Source organism: Tamandua tetradactyla, chromosome 4 (genome assembly GCF_023851605.1).
Source record: "Tamandua tetradactyla isolate mTamTet1 chromosome 4, mTamTet1.pri, whole genome shotgun sequence".
Classification (NCBI taxonomy): Eukaryota; Metazoa; Chordata; class Mammalia; order Pilosa; family Myrmecophagidae; genus Tamandua; species Tamandua tetradactyla.
In genome coordinates this window covers 197,073,106-197,094,805 of record NC_135330.1, presented here as the reverse complement: position 1 = coordinate 197,094,805, position 21,700 = coordinate 197,073,106, and the positions used below count along the sequence as shown (strand labels likewise).

Below are 21,700 nucleotides of genomic sequence, written 5' to 3'. Positions count from 1 at the left end.
CAGCCACTGGGCACGGCGAGGCCCGATCCCACGGCCGTGAGGTCAGGGCAGTGCCCCCTGCCTGACAGGCGGCTGCTCCACGAAGAGGACCTTGGGGTACGACTCACGGACTTCCGGGGATGAGCATCTGCTTCCTTTTTCTCTGGTAATGAGAAGGTTAGCACGCGGCTCTCAGATCCAAACTGGGGGCTCTGAGCTCTGACTGCTCTGCTGGGGGAGGGCGGCGCCCACGCACAGCACAGCGACGAGCTCAACTCAGACCCCGGGCCGGAGCTTCCTATGCGAATGCTGTCTGCATCACAGATTCACAGACTTCCCAGGTGAAGGAGAGGCCATTTCATGACAGGAGACTCCTTGTTACGCCTTACCCGAATTCATCTCCTACCTCTTCTTCTCCTTGTCCCCAACATCAGAGATGTTTTTATAATCACAGGATCGCCTCATTCATTTATAATCATCCACTGAAATTCAGTTTTAATGAATATACGGGACGTGAGATTTTAATATAGAGGGCTCTAAAGATGTATTTTCAAAATGAGCGTTATTTTATTTATTATACTATTTCTTCCAAATTCTGTGTTCTGTACCTAGAATAAAGAGACACTTTAAAGGCATCCACTGGGCGAAGCTCAGCACTCTCCCAAGGTGAAGCCCTTGCGTGGAGTGTGGTATACCAGAGAAGCCAGGATTGGGTGCTGAACCCCGCTGTGGTTCAATTCCTCTGTCTTCAGATTTTGGGGCACCAACTACTGCCATAGTGACCAGATGTTGCTTGAACCCCCAGGCACCACCCTCCTCATCAGTAGAGTCTGGTTCTGGCTAAAATAATATTCTGTGGTCCTGGGATTCTAGTACTCAGGGTTCAGACAATACCGTGCCCCAAAGGGGCACAGAAAGGTAGGAAAACACCTGCAGCTTCATTTCACCCTGCAGGGACAGCTGTGCTGTAAAGTCTCCTAGGAGGAAGCCAAGACTGAACCTAAGTTAGAGTCTGACAGTTACAACTCCAGCCCTTCCTGCCGTAACACGTTTTTTAAAAAAATTTTTTATTAATAAAACCAATCAACATACAATGTGAACATTCTTTTTTTAATCACATAGTTGTATATTCATCATCATGGTCATTTCTTAGATCATTTGTATCGATTCAGAAATAGAAATAAAAAGAAAACAGAAAAAAATGCATACATATCATACCCCTTACCGCTCCTTTTCATCAATCACTACCATTTCAATCTACTAAATTTATTTTAACTTTTGTTCCCCCTATTATTTATTTATTTTTAATCCATATGTTTTACTTATCTGTCCATAAGGTAGATAAAAGGAGCATCAGACACAAGGTTTTCACAATCACACAGTCACATTGTGAAAGCTATATCATTATACAATCATCTTCAAGAAACATGGCTACTGGAACACAGCTTTACATTTGCAGGCAGTTACATCCAGCATCTCTGTTATGCCTTAACTAAAAAAGTGATAGCTATTTAATGCGTAAGAATAATCTCCAGGATAACCTGTTGACTCTGTTTGGAATCTCTCAGCCATTGACGCTTTACTTTGTCTCATTTCTCTCTTCCCCCTTTTGGTCGAGAAGGTTTTCTCAATACCTTGGTGCTGAGTCCCAGCTCATTCTAGGATTTATGTCCCATATTGCCAGGAAGGTTTGCACCCCTGGGAGTCATATCCCACATAGAGAGGGGGAGGCAGTGAGTTTGCCTGTCGTGTTGGCTGAGAGAGAGAGGCCCCATCTGATCAACAGAAGAGGTTCTCTTGGGGGTGACTCTTAGGCCTAATTTTAAGTAGGTTTGACCCACCCTTTGCGGGGTTAAGTTTCATATGATCAAACCCCAAGATTGGGGGCTCAGCTTATTGCTTTGGTTGTACCCACTGCTTGTGAGAATATCAAGAATTCTCCACTTAGGGAGGTTGAATTTCCCCCCTTCTCACCCTTCCCCCAAGGGGCCTGCCGTTACATCTTGTAAGATGGAGAAGCATCTATGCATTAAGAAGTAGGATAAGGGCAACTGAAAAGCGGTGTCGTAAGAACTGCTTGGCTCTACCCCACTCTGCACATTTCCCAAAAAAACCAGAAATAATTCAGAGCAACAATTACGAAGGCCCTATGTACTGCTTTACACAATGAACCTAACTCCTGAAATATCACCAAATTCATATTTTCCAAAAAAAATAGAAAAATACGTTCCACAGGATAGCTAACTGATTTCCTTAGCACACCTAAATGCAACTGGGAGTGTTTTTTGTTCCAGAATTTCCCTCCAGGGTTTAAACAAAATCAATGAGAGCACTGACCTTTTCAGTTTGCTCAAATGCCCAAGGTACTAAGACATTCCTGTAACAACTATCTCCAAGCTCAGAGAGGTTTTCACTTGGCTACTGAGGCTGTGCCATTGGGAGACTCAATGTCACAAAACCTAAAGCTGACAACCACTCCCAAGACAGGCGGGAAAATTGAATGGCCACATTTGATTGGTGGCTTTTCCCGACCTCCTCGTGCCTTGTTCATTCTGTGTTGCCAAGGAAAAATGCCAAGAATATAAAAACAGGAGAATGGGTACTTGTTTAATTTTTATAATCTCCATTTGTCCATGGCTTAGATTTTTTTGTAAAGATTGTGACTCTATGCTTGTTTCCATTGTTGGATTAAAGTTTAATACTTATGGGCCTCTTTGGAGTATTAGAACAGGCATTCTCAAAATACCTCTTGTCCATCCTCCGACCATCCCCAATCCCCCCGAACCCTGCCGTCTGTTGTGACTCACTTTTATCCTCATCGTAGGACCCTCCAGAGCTATTGCTGTATCTTGACTCGAGGCGCGTGTGGGCCCGGATCACATTGCCAAACCTTCAAACACAAGGACAGATGCCATGAGAGAGTGACACGTGTGCTCCACATGCTGCTACTCATACACATGCCACGTCATTTAACTTCTGGGCTTCATTCAATCTTGGGCTTCACCAGCTAAAATTTCCCTTAAGTACTCTGTGGGTTTTGGGGAAAATATATTAGTTCTGAAGCAATATATCCAGAGGGACACTGCTGCGTGGGCTCTGCTGTGGGGCATTAAGAGGTGACCAAGCAGCAGAGGTTGATGACCAGAAATTTCCCAAACTTCCCTCATTTCACCTCCCTCACTCATCTTTGAGATGGGCATCATTTTCTTCATTTCACAAATGTGGAAACTGAGGCTGAGCAAGGCTAAATTGTCCCATGTTACAGAGTGGCTCGGTGGCGGGTAGGGATTTTCTAGGGCTTGAGGACTGAGCTCTCGGTGGCTCTGTGATTGAGACCAAGTCATCCCTGGGGATCCTGTTCTTCACTGCCAAAATGAAACAATCCTTCATTTATTTCATTGGAGTTGGCATGGGATCAAAAGAAATGATGCAAAAGTGTCTTCAAAACACCATACAACGATGAAGTATTAGCTGCGATACACCTACCTCGGGCTGCTAGAACACTCAGGCTCTTCAGAGAAACTGAGGCTTTCATATCAATAGCTTATTTATCATCCAAAGAGGCAGGGCTAAAGGGGAGTGAGCTAGTACGTTTACATTTATTTTACATAGAATGATACATAGCAAATTTTATCTATTTCATGTATTTGCAACCAAAGCAAAGAACTAAGACTCCCTAGAAGGATCTGGAAGAGTCAGTTCAGAGGAAGTGTGTTCTCCATTCCCGAGGTGGACTGGATTACATGGCCTGATTTAGACACATCTGGCCTTGGTCTGCATTCCAGTGGGTGCTAGGCCACTGCAAACAGGCTCTCGAATGTGTTATTTCCAGTTTACAGGTGGCCCAGCTGAATGAGGGTGGCCTTATCTGGATTACAAGCAGAGGGAACAGCAGTCAGGAAGAAGCCGCTGGAGGGAAGAGAAAGGAGAAGGTGCTGCCATGGGCATTGTCATGTGACAGAGAAGCCAAGGAACCCAAAGACTGCTGTCAGTCAGAGGACGTAACCCCCGAGGAAGCAAACCTCCCGCCCTTGAGCCCCTGAGCAAATGCATTCCTGCTGCTTAAGCCAAAACCAGTGTGTGGTGTTTGTGGTGGCAGGTTGGCAAAACTGAGGCAGTTACTGACTGGGTATTCTGACCTAACTGACAGGGCGTGGTGGCCTTCCCCAGTGCATGGAGAGAGCACGATGTTTCAGGAAAAGTACTGGATGTGCCGTGACGATGCTCACCTTGTCCCAGGCGAATACCCTCAGAACACGGCATCAGTGATTCAGATTTGCTAAATTATAGAAAAGTGATAGACTCCAATGACTGGTTTTATTCCCTTCTTAGATATTTTAGTGGCTTTTTTTTTTTTATTTTTTTACCTCCAGTAACTCTGTACTTTAGACAGTTGTGAGTTCACAAAACAAAATATGTGGGACATGTGCTTAGTTTCATAGAAATCTGGCCACGTAAAGTCTAAATCAGAGTGCCACTTAAGACATTATTAGGAAAGTGACAACTCCGTTAGCTTCTGAAGAAGTTCCTCAGTGATATTTATGCTGATGAATGCAAAATTATAAACAACACTTGCTGAGCCCAGACACCATTCAGCAAGGAAGGAAAGCTGGGTGACCGACATGGGAGGCGTGCACGGCTCTCAGGGCCCTGAAACACGCTCAGGGCCCAGGCGGGAGGAATCACAGAAGGGAGGCAGCGCAGCTCTCCTCCTTCCTGCGACAGGTCTCAGGGGAGCTAGTTAGGCCCAGGAGAGGCAGCGAGCCCCTCCCGGATGGTCTCCCGGCTCTGGTGCAGACAGAGAGCTCAGTGCAGGGTGTACACTGGCCAAGAGAAGTCAAACGTGGCTTCCGGCAGTAAACCCTGCTATGTTCCCTTTGCTTTCTGGGGTTGAAGAAAATAATTTTGGGTCGGAGCCCTGGAGGAATTTCAAGGATTAAGTAGGCCGGATATTGTTTTCATGTCAAAGGTACGGGTTTTAAGAAATAGATCATGAAAGTAATTCTGATAAGAGAAAAACTAGAAAGATGGGCTGTTTCCCATCAGGTTTTTCTTGCTGATTTGGCTCAAATTAAGATTTATGCAACTGTCTGTAGATTGTTTGATCTCTATTCCTGTGTCAGCGTAGATCTCCAGAAATGTACACAGCTGAAGTTTATTGCTTTAGTGCCCCATGGAAAAACTTCTCATGGATCTGCAAATGCATAAATTTATAAGCAGTATACTGCAAATGTACAAAATAGGCTTTTATTAAGGAAGTCTTATGAAGATTTTTTCCCCACATATTTTTGAAAACTGTTATAAACTACGATTTTTATAAAAATACATGTTTATTATGTTATTAAATTAAAAAAAAAACTTCATGGTAAATCTTTCTAAGGGTTTAGGGCTACTTTTTGTTAGCAGCTTCCAATGAATCGCTTTTAAAAAATACTGAACACATGGAGAGTTTTAAAGCTCATTGTGTTTCTATGTTTTTTTTGTTTGCATGGGCAGACAAACCCGGGTCTCCGGCATGGCAGGTGGAAACTCTTCCTGCTGAGCCACCGTGACCACCCTGTGTTTCTGTTTTTACTTTGGCTGTTGGGGAACTCAGGGTCAGGCCTCACGTGAGCTTGCAGTAGTTTCCCTTGCAACGTTGGACACCACCGCCCTTCCTCTCTTAGCCTGCTCTTACTTTTCACCCTTGTTGTAATGGCTTGTGACTATTCGCTGTGTGGGTGTTTGGTGGTAGGTGTGGTATTGTTAACCACTGAGTTACTCATAACGGTGAATGCAGTGGTAAAGAGCACGGTGCCAGGGCTGCCGTGTTGCACAGCCCCATGGCGGCCCCTGCAGCCCAGCGGTGCATCCTGAAAATGCAGGATGCTCAGGAGCTGGGCAGCGCAGTGGCTGAGCAGTGCTCCCGGACTCTGTCCCTCAGTGGACTCTGTCTACCACTGAACACCTGTCTTCTGCAACAGGTTAGCAAGAGGGCAGGGGCAGGGTGGACTGCACAGCCTTCGCACGCACATCTGGCTTTGGTCGGCTATGCTTCTCCTACTCTCATTCACTCATTGAATAAACATTTTAAAAATGCTGACTATGTGCAGCACAGGCGAATCGCTGAGGATGGAAAGATGTGTGAGAGGTGTGGCCTCTGCTCCCCAAGAGCTCAAATCTAGTCGTTGAGACAGATGTGTCCACATGTTCCCATAAATCAACATGAGAGGGACTGCAAGAATGGAGGGGTGTGTGTGTGTGTGTGATAAGCAGATTAAAGAGGAAAAAGGCACTGGAGCCCAAGGGCACAGCCTATGATTGTAGAAAAGACACAATACAGCCACAGAGGCAGTGTAGCTAAGTAAAGGATCAATGGGATTAGTGGCACACTTTGGGATAGAATCATAATACATATTTGTGCGCATATACAGGTATATGAGTGTGATCAACCAATCTCTCCATACACAGGTATGGTCAGTGTAAAAGGAGCTGACGTGTATGCACATGTGCAAAAAAGGTGGGACGATGATTGCATCAGGCTTTCCAATGGCCAAAACAGAAACGGCAGAAGAGGAGAAGAGCTAAACAATGAAGCCTTTTTTAAAGATAGTCTCAGGATCTTGAAGTTATAGAGATATGTGGCTTCTTATTCCTAAGGCCACCACTAAAACTTAGGAAGGACCTCTGAACTCTGGTCCTAATGAGGCCTTTGTAATGTTATGCTAACGTATAGAAATATATCATTTTTGACCCCAAATAATAAATGATGGGGAATGCAGAGTAGACAATAAATGAGCAAAAATATTACAGTCCAGCCAGAAAGTAGACATATCTTCAGAGGAGTAATGGGATTTTACCATAAGGTGGTATTTCAAAGAAGGTACCAGAAAATATGTCTTTAAAAGAGGAACATGCTAAGTATAACCTTGTGCTATCACTGATGCATGGATTATGAAGACCTTTATAAGTTTCTGACAAAGAAAGAAAGAGAGGTCTTGACTAAAGGGCCTTAGCGGACACAGCTTACAGTTTTGGATCCCCTGGGTGCGGGTGTGTGGCTAAAGGAAAGCCCTGTGGACAGGGAGCCCGTCTCATGGCTCTGCAGTGCATCAGGGGCTTCCACAGGCACCTGCATAACGAGTCTGCAGAGCTCCAGTGGTGCCCGTCTGCTGCCAAAAACCTCTCTGCAGCCCCTGCCATCTTCTAGGGCTGATGGGGGCATCCTGAGGCCGGGCAGAGGGCCCCTGGGCATTTTGGCCAGGTGACTATTTTCATTATCTGACCCATTAAATTTTCTGCAGTATGAGTTTGTGAGTGTCTCATCCTCATTACTAATTTCTTAAGTGAAAGGACACCCCATTCATTTTCATTAGGAAATGCTCAACCAAAGGAGCTTTTACCACCATGAGGCTCATCCTAAGTTTTTTTGAATTTGAGCTGTGTTTAGCATTCCCGGACTGTCCCCCTGTCCTTCACACCTGCAGACATGGTGATCCAGACTCTATTTACTTCTGAGAAGTTCACAGGCAATGAGAGGGCTAGAGAGATATTATCATTAAAGAACTAGGCCGAAGGAAATGGAGACTTCTTTTGGGAGGAGAACTTGATGTTCTTGGTTGACTGAGTAGTGACAAGGTAAGAGAAAAGTAAGAATGATGATGCTTCAGAAGACTCACCTCAAGACATCTACTCTACCACTGAGAAATTACTTAACAATCAGAAGAACATTTCATGTGGAAATTTCCCCTGATTCTAGATGGTTGTGCCTAGTAGTGGTTTTTATGGAGCTTGGGTCAGTGGAACTCAGCTACCAGGACCCTCTGTATCTTTCTCTTCTCTGCTTTCTCAGGAAGAAATTGTTATCTTTAGGGATACACAAAGCAGAGTCAGAAAGTCAGTCTGTGTTTCTAGAAAAAAAAGGAGGGTTTTAGTGTCTATGTGAAATGTATGAAAACCCACACATTTTGTTCATGCCTTTGTACAGACTGCTGCTGAAAGAGACAGTGAATATTAAGCCAAATCTGAGCACTAACCTCTCATCAGATTCTTTCAATATCTTGCTCTCTTCGGCGTCAGGGAAACTATCCTGCCCAGCAACCACAGTGTCGCTGCTGGAGGTGGTCCCTGTGTTTGCGATTAGAAGAAAAACACTTAGAAAAAGAGGCAGGCTCAGGAGGCAGGCTCAGGAGTCTGGCTCACATCTCAAGTCATTGAGGAAAGGATTTCCTATAAAACCCCGGGGCCGGAAAGATTCCTCACATCTTCTGCAAAACCTCAGACATTGGGAACAACCCCCCAAGCCCACACCACCGAAGTGGGAGAGTCACAGACCTCTGTGACCGCCGAACCAAATTCCTCAGCATTCCCGGGGCTCTCTCCTCCTGCCCACGTGGGCTAGGAGCTTGCTGGCCCGGCCAGTGGTGGGGGCTGCCTTAGCATTTCTATGTCCGGGGGCAGCACTCTGCTGCTAGTGAACAGAGCCCAGGGCCCAGAGCTCCTGAGCTCAGGCTACTGCTTCTCTTTAAGAATGCTTCCCTGGCAGCCATGTCGGCGCAGAGAGAGGGGATGAGAGCCCAGAGGTGGGAGAAAGTGGAGGCAGTTACAATCTTAGGTAAACAGGAGGGACGCTAGCTTCAAGGAATTTGAGGAGGATAGTATGAATCTCATGATAGCAAGCTCAGGGGCCAAATGTTTGAAAGTGATAGGACTGTGGGGCAGTATCTTACTCAGCCTGGAGAGGGTTAGCCACGAGAATCCCAGGGACAGAAGAAAGGACGCAGAGCCGAGCTGCGTGACCAAGCGCCGTGCGGGCCAGGCCTGAAGGCGAAGGCCCCGGCCTGGGGGATGGGCCAGTGAGTCCTGGTTGTCCCACAAAATCATTCTGTTAATCTGACAACGTCCTAAGAGCCTCGGTCAGCTTTCCTCCAGCCAGACGGCCTCTAATCAAGTCTCTCTCTTTTGAGATAAGAAACGCCTATTGCTGTTTTAGGCAACTAAGTTTTGAAAGTTTGTCTAAATTTAAATTCAGAGTTGTGAAGCCATCCTAACAATCAATTTTAGAACATCATCATCATCTCAGAAAGAATCCTGCACCCCTTAGCAGTAATCCCCCTAATTCCCGCCCTCCCACCCCGACAACCCTGGGCAACCACTAATGTATGTCAGTCTCTCCGTCTGTCCCTTCTGGTCTTTTCATGTGGATGGAGCCACGTGACATACGGCTTCCTGAGGCAGGGTCTCCCCTTGGCAGGCCGCCTGCCACGGCCCCTGTGTCGCCCGCGTCGGGCGGCATCCTCCCCAGCCGTGTGTCCCCACGTGCGGACACCCACTGCCTTGTCACCCCTTCAGTAACTACACCCAAAGGACCAAGGAAAAGGGAGGGGCCCGAGCCCTGGCCCCCCTTGGGGCACGGCCCCACCTGAGGTGTGGGCGGGGGCCCTGCCGGCTGCCAGGCGGTAGAAGGGCGGGTTGTCGCAGTGCTGCACGGCTGGGTTCACGGGCTCCGTCTGCTGCAGCTCGAACAGCAGCTCCTCCATGGTCTGGATGGTGTTGTTGCGGCACAGGTAGATGGCCACCTTCTTGATCTGCGGAGAGCCAAGGACGGGGGGCGCGTGCCAGGGCCGAAGGCATGCAGCCAGGGACAGGGCGGGGCGCAGGCCGCAGTGTGCGTGGGGGGCTCCACCAGGGCCCACCCCACCCAGGCCACCCCCACCCGGGCTCCCCCCACCCGGGCCCCCTCCACCCGGGCTCCCCCCACCCGGGCCCCCTCCACCCAGGCCCACCCGGGCTCCCCCCACCCGGGCCCCCTCCACCCGGGCTCCCCCCACCCGGGCCCCCTCCACCCGGGCTCCCCCCACCCGGGCCCCCTCCACCCAGGCCCACCCGGGCTCCCCCCACCCGGGCCCCCCCCCATCCGGGCCCCCCCACCCGGGCCCCCTCCACCCGGGCCCCCCCACCCGTGCTCCCCCCACCGGGCCCCCTCCACCCGGGCCCACCCAGGCTCCCCCCACCCGGGCCCCCTCCACCCGGGCTCCCCCCACCCGGGCCCCCTCCACCCAGGCCCACCCAGGCTCCCCCCACCCGGGGCCCCTTCACCCGGGCCCCCTCCACCCAGGCCCACCCGGGCTCCCCCCACCCGGGCCCCCTCCACCCAGGCCCCCCCCCAACCCGGGCCCCCCCACCCGGGCTCCCCCCACCGGGCCCCCTCCACCCAGGCCCACCCAGGCTCCCCCCACCCGGGCCCCCCCACCCGGGCTCCCCCCACCGGGCCCCCTCCACCCGGGCCCACCCAGGCTCCCCCCACCCGGGCCCCCTCCACCCGGGCCCCCCCCACCCAGGCCCACCCGGGCTCCCCCCACCCGGGCCCCCCCCCACCCAGGCTCCCCCCCACCCGGGCCCCCTCCACCCGGGCTCCCCCCACCCGGGGCCCCTCCACCCGGGGCCCCTCCACCCGGGCTCCTCCCACCCGGGGACCCCCCATCCGGGCTCCCCCCACCCGGGCTCTCCCCACCCGGGCCCCCTCCACCCGGGGCCCCCCAACCCGGGCTCCCCCCACCCGGGCTCCCCCCACCCAGCCTCCACCTGGGTTGCGATCCGGGCCTCACCTGGGCCTCCATCTGACCCTCACGCCCCTGCTGGCTAACGTGGCCCGGCCACCAGCCGCGGGCTCAGAACGCCCGTAACGTTTGCGTGGGGCAGGGCGTGGTTCTCAAGACCTTTTCTGATGGTTGAGTGGAAGTTACTTTTGGGGCTACAATGTCTAAACTGAAACCTCCGCATCTATGGTCTCACCTGAAGAAGGAATTCTCTCTCTGTATAAACCATGGGAAAAACTCTGCTAACTCTTTTTGTTTAGAAAGGAACCCAGTCCCCTGCTATTCTTTTTTTCCCCTAGAAACAAATAAGACTTAGCTATTTTTATGGTTTTAAATTTTAAAATAGCTCTGGGCTGAAGTTCTGCACCACCGCAGACCTCGGAGTCGAACCTGAAGCCCATAGCTGCAGCTCAGGCGGCTGCAGGAAGCCAGCAGCGTAAAACCTCTCCAAAAACACAGCCAGCACAGAAGTGGGAGTCTTCAGTACACACACTAAATCTCCCTGACTTCCAAGGTGGATTGCTCTCCACTTACTTCTCTCTTCTAATACCTACATCCAGAAAGAAGAATGGGGGTCTCTGCTTTTCTTAGTTATAACGTAATGTTCTATGCAGTCCTCAGTGTCTCCCATGTAGAGGCTAATGTTTAGAGAAGTTGCCATTTGGCAATTGTTAGAAAATACCTGCTCCTCAATTCATAAGTTCCGTGTCTGAAGGCTTAAAGCAGAGGCTGAAGGAGACAGAACCAGCACACCAGAAACGGACTCTCAGGGGCAGGTAAGGGTAGGAGGGGCAGGTAGGGGACTGCTATGTACCAACAGCTCACGGGATTAGCAAGAGGGACGAAAGCAGCAGAGCGCCTTCTGCATGCCAAGTGCAGACGGAACCACTGAGAGACCTGACGCCTTGGAAGGGCTGAGAGGCACTTACATAGGGTAAGAGAACAGTGTCACTGCTAACCCCGCACAGGCTGATGAGAAACTGCAAGGTAATTCTCAGGTTGTTGCTCCATTTCTCATTGTTGGCAAGAGCATTCCAAGCATTTTCCATTTCTGGCCCGGGCACTTCATCTCCGTACTGTGATAAAAGGAAGTAAGAACAGGTACAGGAAAAGCATGTGAGAAATGCAAGAAAGCGAAACGCTTGATTCGATGGTGCTCTAAGTGTCACCACTATTTCAAAATCATCAGACAGGATCAGGGAGGTTTATTGGGAAGGTGCGTGTCAGTGGCAAGCACTTTGCCATGCCCCGCTCCAGCAGGAAGTGGGGCTCCGCAGCCCTGGCTGCAGGCACCCTCTCCCCTGGCAGCAGCACCCTTTCTCCAGGCATGCGCCCCCTCCCCTGGCTGCAGGCACCCTTTCCCCTGGCTGTAAGTGCCCTCTCCCCTGGCTGCAGCACCCTTTCCCCAGGTGTGCGCCCTCTCCCCTGGCTGCAGGTACCCTCTCCCCTGGCTGCAGCACCCTCTCCCCTGGCTGCAGGTACCCTCTCCCCTGGCTGCAGGTACCCTCTCCCCTGGCTGCAGTACCCTTTCCCCTGGCTGCAGCACCCTTTTCCCTGGCTGCAGGCGCCCTCTTCCCTGGCTGCAGGCGCCCTTTCCCCACATGCACCCAGGTCCCTGAAGCTGGGAGCTTTCTCGGGTGTGGAGCGCAGTGTCCGTGGGTGCCTCTCCTCCGTGCGTACCTTGGCCGTCACGTACATGAGGTTGTTCAGGACAAGGGACGTGGCTTCCGGGGAGCCCCAGCCACTGCCCTTCAGCCCAGGGCAAGTGGTCACTTCCTCCCGGTCCTTGGTTCCGTCCTCGGGGCTGCTGGGGCTGGAGCCCGGGAGGAGGAGCCTGCTGTCCACCAGCTCGATGTTGTGCAGCCAGGGCAGCAGGTAGGCAAGCATGACCTGGCGGCCATTGGGGTGCGTTGTGGGGAACCGCTGGCTCACCTCTAGAGAGAGTAAACGCAAAGGTCCACAGCAACTCAGAGAACGAACACCGCCTTCCTTAGCCAAGCGTTTCCTGCACAGCCTCCCCCCCAGGCTGAGGAATGGCAGGGCCCAGAGGGGCCAGCCCAGCTGGGGTAGGGGCAGCAGGTGGGGGAGGGGGTGTCCAAATCCAGGGCATAGGGGAGTGGAAGAGACAGGGGCCTCGGAATCAGCAGGACACGGGCTCCAGCCCGGTTCTGGCACATGCGTGCTGCATGGGAAGCCAGCTGTTCTCTGAGCTTGTGTCCTCAATTTCCTCGCCTGTCAAGTGGGCTGATTTGGCCCCATATGGGCTATTGTGGGGATTAAAACATAAAATCACAACACGCATCATCTGTGCAGTGCATGCTTGCTCCCAGCAGGCTCCTAACAAGCAGTGAGTGGATTCTTAATGATGGCGATTGTCTTTTCAGGGTACAAGTTTTACAAGGCGTACGCCACAAAACACTGGTCTGTGGAAGGGCACTAAGTTCTGTGCTTTATTTTGGGAAATAGTTGTATAAAAAGGTAAAACTGTATGTTCAACCATTCCGTTTGCCGTTACTTTCTCTGATAGTGTCCTGCATTACTTCATGCCTGCAGCATTTAACTTTTATGATCAGAATAAGTTTTCTGTAAATATAAAAGCCCATCTTAATGTACACATGTAAGCACTAAAGTTATCTCCCATTTCTAACATCTAGAGGAGAAACTGTTTATCCCAAGGGAAACTGGGAAGCGTATTCTGATGCACTTGCTTGTCCAGCACAGCATGCAATGTCACTCAGAGCGCTCACAGCTGCTGAGCACCTCTGCGGTGCCAGGTGCGGCACCAAGATAAACTGCTGGAGCCCTAAAAGAGTAGCACTAATAGATTTTAGCCTTTTGCCTAAAGTTAAAGTTTTTTTTTTTATTTTGAAGAATAAAAATGTATTTAATATTGTTCCACAATTAACGGGCAGTGCTCAGAGGTGCTGTTTTGCAACTGTCGAACAAAACAATTGCTTCTAAATCTCATGGGTGGGATGGCTGAAATCCTGCACATTACAGCACATATCCAAGCCTCAAGAAACAGAGTGTGCACTTAGTCCAGTGCGTGCACTTAGCCTGGTGCATGCGCTTAGCCCAGGGTGTGCGCTTAGTGCTATGCATGCACTTAGCCCAGTGCGTACACTTAGCCCACTGCATGCACTTAGCCTGGTGCATACTTAGCCCACTGCATGCACTTAGCCCAGGGCATACACTTAGCCTGGTGTGTGCACTTAGCCCAGTGCGTGCTCTTAGTCCTGTGTGTGCACTCACACAGGGGCACACTCCCAGTGCAAACCCCTGGGGTGCTACGGAGTTGGCCAGGAGTCACTGAGGGCACGTCTCCTGCCCAGTGAAGAGATGGATGCAGGTTATGCCCACAAGTAACTGGGATGAGGGAGGAAGTGACAGGTGACAGGGAAAGGCACAAAGGGGGTGTTGCAGGGGTTTGGCAGAGGAAAATGGCCACAAACTACAAGACTGGGGGCAATTTTATGGAGGAAAAAGTATCAAAAGTCCTTTAGACAGAATTTGGACTTTGGAGGAAAAAAGGCCATTCCAAGAAGAGGGAGAACAGCTGTTAAAAACACCTATCTTTTAACAATGGTATAAAAATCTTCAAATTTTTAACAGCAATCACCTCCTTCTAACATGTAACATTATTTACTTATCTGTCATGTTTATTGTGTCTTGTCTGCTAGAACTGAAAAGCTCAGTGCGGGTGGGTTCCATTGGGGTATCCCACACGTCTAGACTGGGGTCTGGATTGTGGAGGCATTTTTGAAGGGAGAGAAACAAATGCTGCAGACATGCCAACATACCCCATCACCTCTTCAGAAACCAGTGAAATAAAATGTGAAACAATGTCGCTGGGGTGTTCTTTATGTTTCGTGGGACCTGAACAATCTTCCTAGTTCACCCTAAACTACAGGCAACGAAATGTTCACCACAGGGATTATAAAGCCTAGGGAGTAAAACCAAGGGCTAGGGGCCTATTATAACTGCCTCACTTTTCCATGTTAATAAAAAAAAAGTTATTCTTCATAAATCAAAAGAGCCAAAAGGTCAATTCTTGAAGAAAATTTAGGTCGAAACTGCTCACAACCCATTATATGAGCTTCTTTTCTTCTTAAACTTGCTTTAATGTTTCTCTCCTGCCCTGGGCTTGCCCATCTCCCTCGTCCCCCCCTGCCCACGCCCATCTACTTCTTTATCTGGCTAACATCTCTTGTCCTTAAACACTCCTCCTTGGACTCTGCAGCCCACTTTGCAGCTCCAGCCAATATTTTTTCTTCTTTCTCAGCCACGCCACTGAAATCTGGCTTCTGCTGCTCCCCTCTCCATGGAAACCATCAACACCTAACAATCGACTGTGAAATCCAGAGTGTAGTTTTTGGACCTTTTCTTCTGGGATCTTCCCACTCCATTCAAGACTGTGGACTGTTCACTCCTCCTTCCAAATCCTTTTTCCCCTCTGGGTTTCCATGAAGCCCGCCTCCCAGAGCCTCTCCTTCTCTGAACAGGCTCCGTTCTCCTCTGTACCCTTACTTCTTCTTGGCCCATCCTCAAAAGCTGGGTGTCCAGGTCCTCTTGGTTCAGCACCTTATGTTCAACCCATGCTCTCTCCATGCATGAGCGCCTCTGGTCCCTGGGCTCTACTCCTATTTATTCTTCAGTGGGTTGCTGGTGGCTGACCCTCTCTTGAGTCCAGGTGTGTGCAGACATGGGGATGGCCGACCGATGCCTGACACTCCATCTTCCTGGCTGAGCCCATGATCTCTGCTTCTCCTTTAAACTCCTCTTCTCCCACAGTGGCCACCTCATTGAGATTATCACCACCTACTGCCCAAATATCACACCAGGCGCTCTCTCTGTGGACTCTGCCCCAAGTATCTCCTGACTCTGAGTTCTACCGGGCTGCCTAGTACCAGCCTCCGTAATTTCCTCCTTGGACTATTCTTGACTGGTGTCCTTTCTCTAGATCTAATGTTCTCTAATCCATCTTTCATGTTGCCGTCGGTGTTAATGCATTCTGATATTGCCACTCCCTCTTCTTGTTTAAAACTCAAGAGAGGATTCTAAACTTCAGCAGCCTGGTTGGCCTCCCTGCTCCCAGGGCTCTGAGGGGTCTTCAGGGGGCAAACAGGGAAAACCCAGCCTACAAACTCCTGAGTCTGCAATGCAAAGCCTCCCAAGAGTTGACCCCACCTCTTGGTCTGTCTATCACCATTTCTAACTTTCTTGCATGCCTATGTTAGCCAAACTGACCTCTAGATCATCTTCCAAATATATCTTGCTATTTCATACCTCTCCACCAATGCATAGGCTCTTCCACTGGCCTGCAGTGCCCCCAACTACATGTCTATTCTGAAAATTTCAATTCTTTGTTCAACTGTAACAAAAGGGCCTGGCATGCTGATGAAAGGATGGGATAGAGGGTTCTTGCATGAGGAAGTAGAAAACAATTTTGGGAAAGGAGATTTTTAAATAGGTTTAGGAGTATCAATTTAATAGCACTAGTTTTGAAGGAACACAGACTTACATTGAATTCTGGCTTGGCCATGTTCTAACTGTAGCCTTGAGCAGATGGTTTTACATCTCCAGGCCTTGGAGTGTCCCATCTGTAAAGCAGGGCTGCTAGAACAGCTAATTGCATCAAGGACTGGGCCAAGTGCTTGGTTTTCACTGGCTCATTTGAACCCTCACAACCCAAGAGGCAACTACTATTATAACAGATGAGGAAACAGAGTTCAGAGGTTCTGTGACTGCCCAAGGTCAAATAAATAGTGTACAGCAGGGCCAGGGCTTGAGCCAGGTGGCTGACACCAGAGACTCATTTCTAATCACCTTATAACAGGGCTGCTTTGGATACCCCCCAATGGGGTTGTAAAGATGAGATGAAAACGAAATGCATATAGAACATCTAATGTAGCAGAGGGCACAGGTTAACCATTTTGACATTTAAAAGATATTCTAGAATGTGCTTTTATATGAAACTGGACTTAGTTCAAGCTAAGCAATTCTGAGCTACAAGTTTCGCATCAATAATTTTGACTTTTAAAAATTACACTAGAGTTTTAAAAAAGCAAATCACTTTTACATTGGCAGAAATGATTGCATTATGTCTTTGTTAATATTGCCTGGTACCTGAAAAGAGGGGAAGGGTGAGCTCAGGGTACATCCTGGCCAGTTCACAAGACAAGAGGGTCAACGACACACTGTAGAGGGGGGGCAGAGGGCCGTGTGTTCCATAGAGAATACTGCCAGGTCTTTGTTCGGCCACTTTCTTCGAGTACACAAAAAGTTTTGCTTCGAGGATCTAAAAAGAGGTAGGAAAGAAGAAATTGTATAAAATAAATATCGGCCACTTACCTTGAGAGCACTTACCTTTGACAAAGTTTAGTAGCAACAAGACTAATTTATACATATTTTAAAAAGTATCAGTTATATCCTATATTTACAGAAAATTAGGCAATGTTTTCACACTGTTCATATCGACCAATGATGCACAGAAATAAATACATGCAAATGAATGAACAGCAAATCAGTGACCAACTACCATTTCTACTTTCCATGCCCAGGGGTGGAAGTTTTTTAAAGTAAATGATACATGCCTGCATGAGCTGCATAGAAATTTCATAAATCTCTCTGTTGGTGTCAGAGGCCTTGAACAGAACGAGGTTTAACAATGTCACTATGTCAAAGGGATAGTTCCTAAAAGAAATAAACAGCACAATTTATAAGACAGCCTGGCTGGCAGTCCTGATACATCCCCAGCTCTCGCAGGGGATTCATGGACCTCAGCCGCACATACTAACGACATTCTCTCCCCGCTTTGGCCTTTTTTGTTGCTGCTGCCTCCCTCTTGGGCCGTTTATGAACAGGTGAAGGAAAATGACTCTCTTTTGTTGAAAACTGAAGATTGTCACATCAGGATAAAAGAACACAAAAATCAATCTTCTGCACATAGATGCTAATGAGAGATTTTAGTGAGAACCAAATACAAGTGAAAAAGACAAGAGGAAACATTTACTGAATTTCTCAATAGCTCACTGGCATAATATCTTCACTAGTCCATGTTAATTTATTACACGCTGAAGGCATACCAGGAGCCAGCGTGAAGTACTACGGCACTGAGTCAGTAAGGCTGGGCCTTTCCCGCAGCAGCTTAGAGGGTGGCTGGCGGGACGAGCTATGCGGCCTGGACACGGTGGTCTCTGCGGTTGGGGGCTCTGCGACTGCGCAGGGACGCCTGCTGGGGCTTGGGAGGAAGTTCTGGAATACCTCAGCCAGGTGTGGAAGGCAGCAGAAGCCGGGAGAGCTCCAGGCAGAGGGAGCTGGAGAGCTTGTAGGAGTGAAACAGCAAGGTGCCTTCAGTAAAAGGAAAGGATCTGTGCAGATGAATGAAAGAAAAGTAGAGGGGTGGAAGGGCTGGGGCAGGGGTGGGAGGTGGGGTCAGACGTTGACCAGCCTATGAACTTTGCCCTACGAGCTGTGGAGAACCACCAAAGGAGGGGAGTGATGGCAGCGCTGTTAGAAAATCCCTCCAGCTGCTGGGTGCACAAGCGATTGCAGGGGCCAAGCGCAGAAGCTGCTGCAGCAACCCACCTGGGAAGCAAGGAGGGCTTGAGTTAGGGCATGGAAGGGACAGAAAAGGAGGGGAGAGACCTGAACAACACTCAAAGTGACAGCACCAGCAGGATGTGGTAAGTGACGTGGGGCAGGGCGAGGGGAGAATAGGCACATGGAGAACTGGCTACGTGGCCCTTACCAGGATGGCCAATGAAGACTCAGTCCAGTTTTTCTTGCCATGTAATGCTATTCAAACATGGTACCTGCTCATTGCATAATCTATGGTGGAAAAGAAGTCACAGACAGAAAACTGGGTGCAATGAGCAATTAGTGATGGGTAGACGGGTACAAGTGGGTGACTGGCATTTATTGGGGGCAACCTTCAGAAAGCAGAAGACAAGATGGAGATAAAAAGCATATGATTTTCCCTGTGGGTTCTTTTTTAAGGTCTAGGTAATTATGTTGGCTATTTCCTGTATTCCAGTCATTTTCTAAGCACTTATACAAGTATGTGCATTTAAATACCCCTTGCCCAACACAGGGTTTTAAACGTAAACGTGACTCTCTTATCTGGGCGCACTGTTTGGAGATTTGCTTTTTCACTTAAGGAGCCTCCCTCAGCCATCTGCACAGCGTTCCTGGGTGCGGCCACGCCACAGGGAGCCACATGGAAGCAGGCATTATGGTGCACCAGCAGAAGCACCTTTCAGGCCCAGACCCTCAATCCTCCAGCTAAAGGAACAGCAGCTGGCGGCTCCAAGCTCAGCCCCTCCCTGGAAAGTGCCTTCTGCCAAGGAGAGCAGCTTCGGCCCAGGCCATGCCAGTGCCAGCAGCAAAGGAGGACCCCATCGACCTCCTTCAGTCCCCTCAGTGTCCACACCGAGGGCACTCCCCACACACTTCCTGCAGTCGGATCTCTGTCTCAGACTCTGTCCTGGGGAGTCTTATCTTTGACATGCACTGGTAGATATTTAAGCCATTTTTCAAGTTTTCACTATCACAATGCCACAAATACTGGATATGCAAGTATTTCTTAAGAACAGATTCCTAGAAGAGGTCATGTAAGGTCAAAGGGCACATTCAAAATTTTGGTAGATACTACCATATTTTCCTCCAAAATAGTTTTACTAATTCACACTCCTAAGTGATTACTTTTCTAGAACTTTTATTTTTACATTAATAAAGCATGAAGATGCCATGGCTGATGGGCAATTGGTGACCGTCCCCTGATGAAAGAAGAACAGAAACACTGCTGGGCCATCGTGGGCGCAGGTGGGCACGGGGCAGACAAGCATCCCTCGTGTGCGGACCACACACCTGACCACGTAATTAGGGCATCACGCTTGGTGCTTAAGTCACACTAAGCTTTGGAACTTCTTGAAAGAAATAACACAAATAAGAAAATGAAAAAAATCCAGAGCAGGAGAAAAGTAGAACGATCTCAAGTAAGCGAAAGATCACAGATAAATCATCCACACTCAAATGTTTACAGTTGGCTTGGGAACTGAGTCTTACATCTTTCAGTATTTAATTACTGGAGAGAGACAGTGATAAGGAAGTAGTCACCCAGCAAAAATCAAATGACAAATAAATATGAGCGGCAGACACAGCTCTGAGAGTTAATAAGAAAGAGCGCTATTTCTTTTCTCAATCATGAACAGAGATTTTTGAAGAATTGGGGATGTTCCGGCTTACTGAGAGCTAGTGACAGAACTCAGGGTAACTCTGAGAACACACACAGAAGCTAAAGGGCATTTGAGATGAATCCGCCTGGCAGAGTGAGGTTTGGTTTTCTTGCGTGTGTGTGCAAGCTAAATTGTAGTACTGAGCTGCATTTAATAGCTTTTTAATTAAACTTACAGACGTATTTTATGAAAAATCCCTCAAAATAAATATGGTCAATTCTACTATCCCTTTATCCTTTTATCCCCACTTCCCCTGGTCTTACTCAGGCTGACTCGGCTACCTCAGGAATGCCTGAGCCACATTCCAATGATAGTTATAGTTTTGACTCCAGACCAACACGTTCACACACACACATGCACACAGTCACTCACACACATGCACACACAACAAAAATCCAGAAGATTTAAAGTTTCATTTTAATAAGCTATGATTAGCTTTTTTCTTTAAATCAATGTCTTTTCGACATTGGACCCAAACTAGTTTACATGACTTTGAGAAATAAGAATTACAAGGGCACGATAACATTGGAGAGGAATAAAATGAAACCTAGATAGTTATTTCATTGGCATTTCAAATAAATATTTACAAAAGAATGAAAGAGGACCCATATCTCACACCCTACACAAAAGTTAACTCAAAATGGATCAAAGATCTAAACATTAGGTCTAAGACCATAAAACAGTTAGAGGAAAATGTAGGGACATATCTTATGAAACTTAGAATTGGAGGCGGTTTTATGGACCTTAAACCTAAAGCAGGAGGACTGAAGAAAGAAAGAAATAAATGGGAGCTCCTCAAAATTAAACACTTTTGTGCATCAAAGAACTTCATCAAGAAAGTAGAAAGACAGCCTACACAATGGGAGACAATATTTGGAAACGACATATCAGATAAAGGTCTAGTATCCAGAATTTATAAAGAGATTGTTCAACTCAACAACAACAAAAAGACAGCCAACCCAATTACAAAATGGGAAAAAGATTTGAACAGACACCTCTCAGAAGAGGAAATACAAATGGCCAAAAGGCACATGAAGACATGCTCAATGTCCCTGGCCATTAGAGAAATGCAAATCAAAACCACAATGAGATATCATCTCACACCCACCAGAATGGCCATTATCAACAAAACCGAAAATGACAAGTGCTGGAGAGGATGCGGAGAAAGAGGCACACTTATCCACTGTTGGTGGGAATGTCAAATGGTGCAACCACTGTGGAAGGCAGTTTGGCGGTTCCTCAAAAAGCTGAATATAGAATTGCCATACGACCCAGCAATACCATTGCTAGGTATCTACTCAGAGGACTTAAGGGCAAAGACACAAACGGACATTTGCACACCAATGTTTATAGCAGCATTATTTACAATTGCAAAGAGATGGAAACAGCCAAAATGTCCATCAACAGACGAGTGGCTATACAAACTGTGGTATATACATACGATGGAATATTATGCAGCTTTAAGACAGAATAAACTTATGAAGCATGTAATAACATAGAGAACATTATGCTGAGTGAGACTAGCCAAAAACTAAAGGACAAATACTGTATGGTCCCACTGATGTGAACCAACATTAGAGAATAAACTTGGAATATGTCATTGGTAACAGAGACCATCAGGAGTTAGAAATAGGGTAAGATAATGGGTAATTGGAGCTGAAGGGATACAGACTGTGCAACAGGACTGGATACAAAAACTCAGAAATGGACAGCGCAATACTACTTAATTGTAATGTAATTATGTTAAAACACTGAATGAAGCTGCATCTGAGGTACAGTTTTTTTATTTTTTATTTTTATTTCTTTCTATTATCGTTTTATTTCAAATAAATATTTATTTTCAAATTCTATTTATCAGGAGGAGCCTCTACCATAACTGTCTGTTTTATATGGTTCCATACTATGTAT

At 48.2% G+C, this 21,700-nt stretch overlaps 1 protein-coding gene across 9 annotated transcripts in view; it reads right to left on the bottom strand.

Annotated features, from left to right (window-relative positions):
* Positions 1-21,700, bottom strand: part of FRY (FRY microtubule binding protein) — a 396,935-nt gene that overhangs the window by 68,039 nt on the left and 307,196 nt on the right. For all 9 annotated transcript variants that reach the window (XM_077158984.1, XM_077158986.1, XM_077158985.1 and 6 more), the window contains 7 exons: positions 17,150-17,249; positions 16,683-16,854; positions 12,237-12,490; positions 11,486-11,632; positions 9,380-9,545; positions 7,995-8,085; positions 2,787-2,869 (listed from right to left, as the gene is read on the bottom strand). In XM_077158984.1, coding sequence (XP_077015099.1) covers positions 2,787-2,869; positions 7,995-8,085; positions 9,380-9,545; positions 11,486-11,632; positions 12,237-12,490; positions 16,683-16,854; positions 17,150-17,249 — 1,013 coding nt within the window. The remainder of the gene's footprint in view (positions 1-2,786; positions 2,870-7,994; positions 8,086-9,379; positions 9,546-11,485; positions 11,633-12,236; positions 12,491-16,682; positions 16,855-17,149; positions 17,250-21,700) is intronic.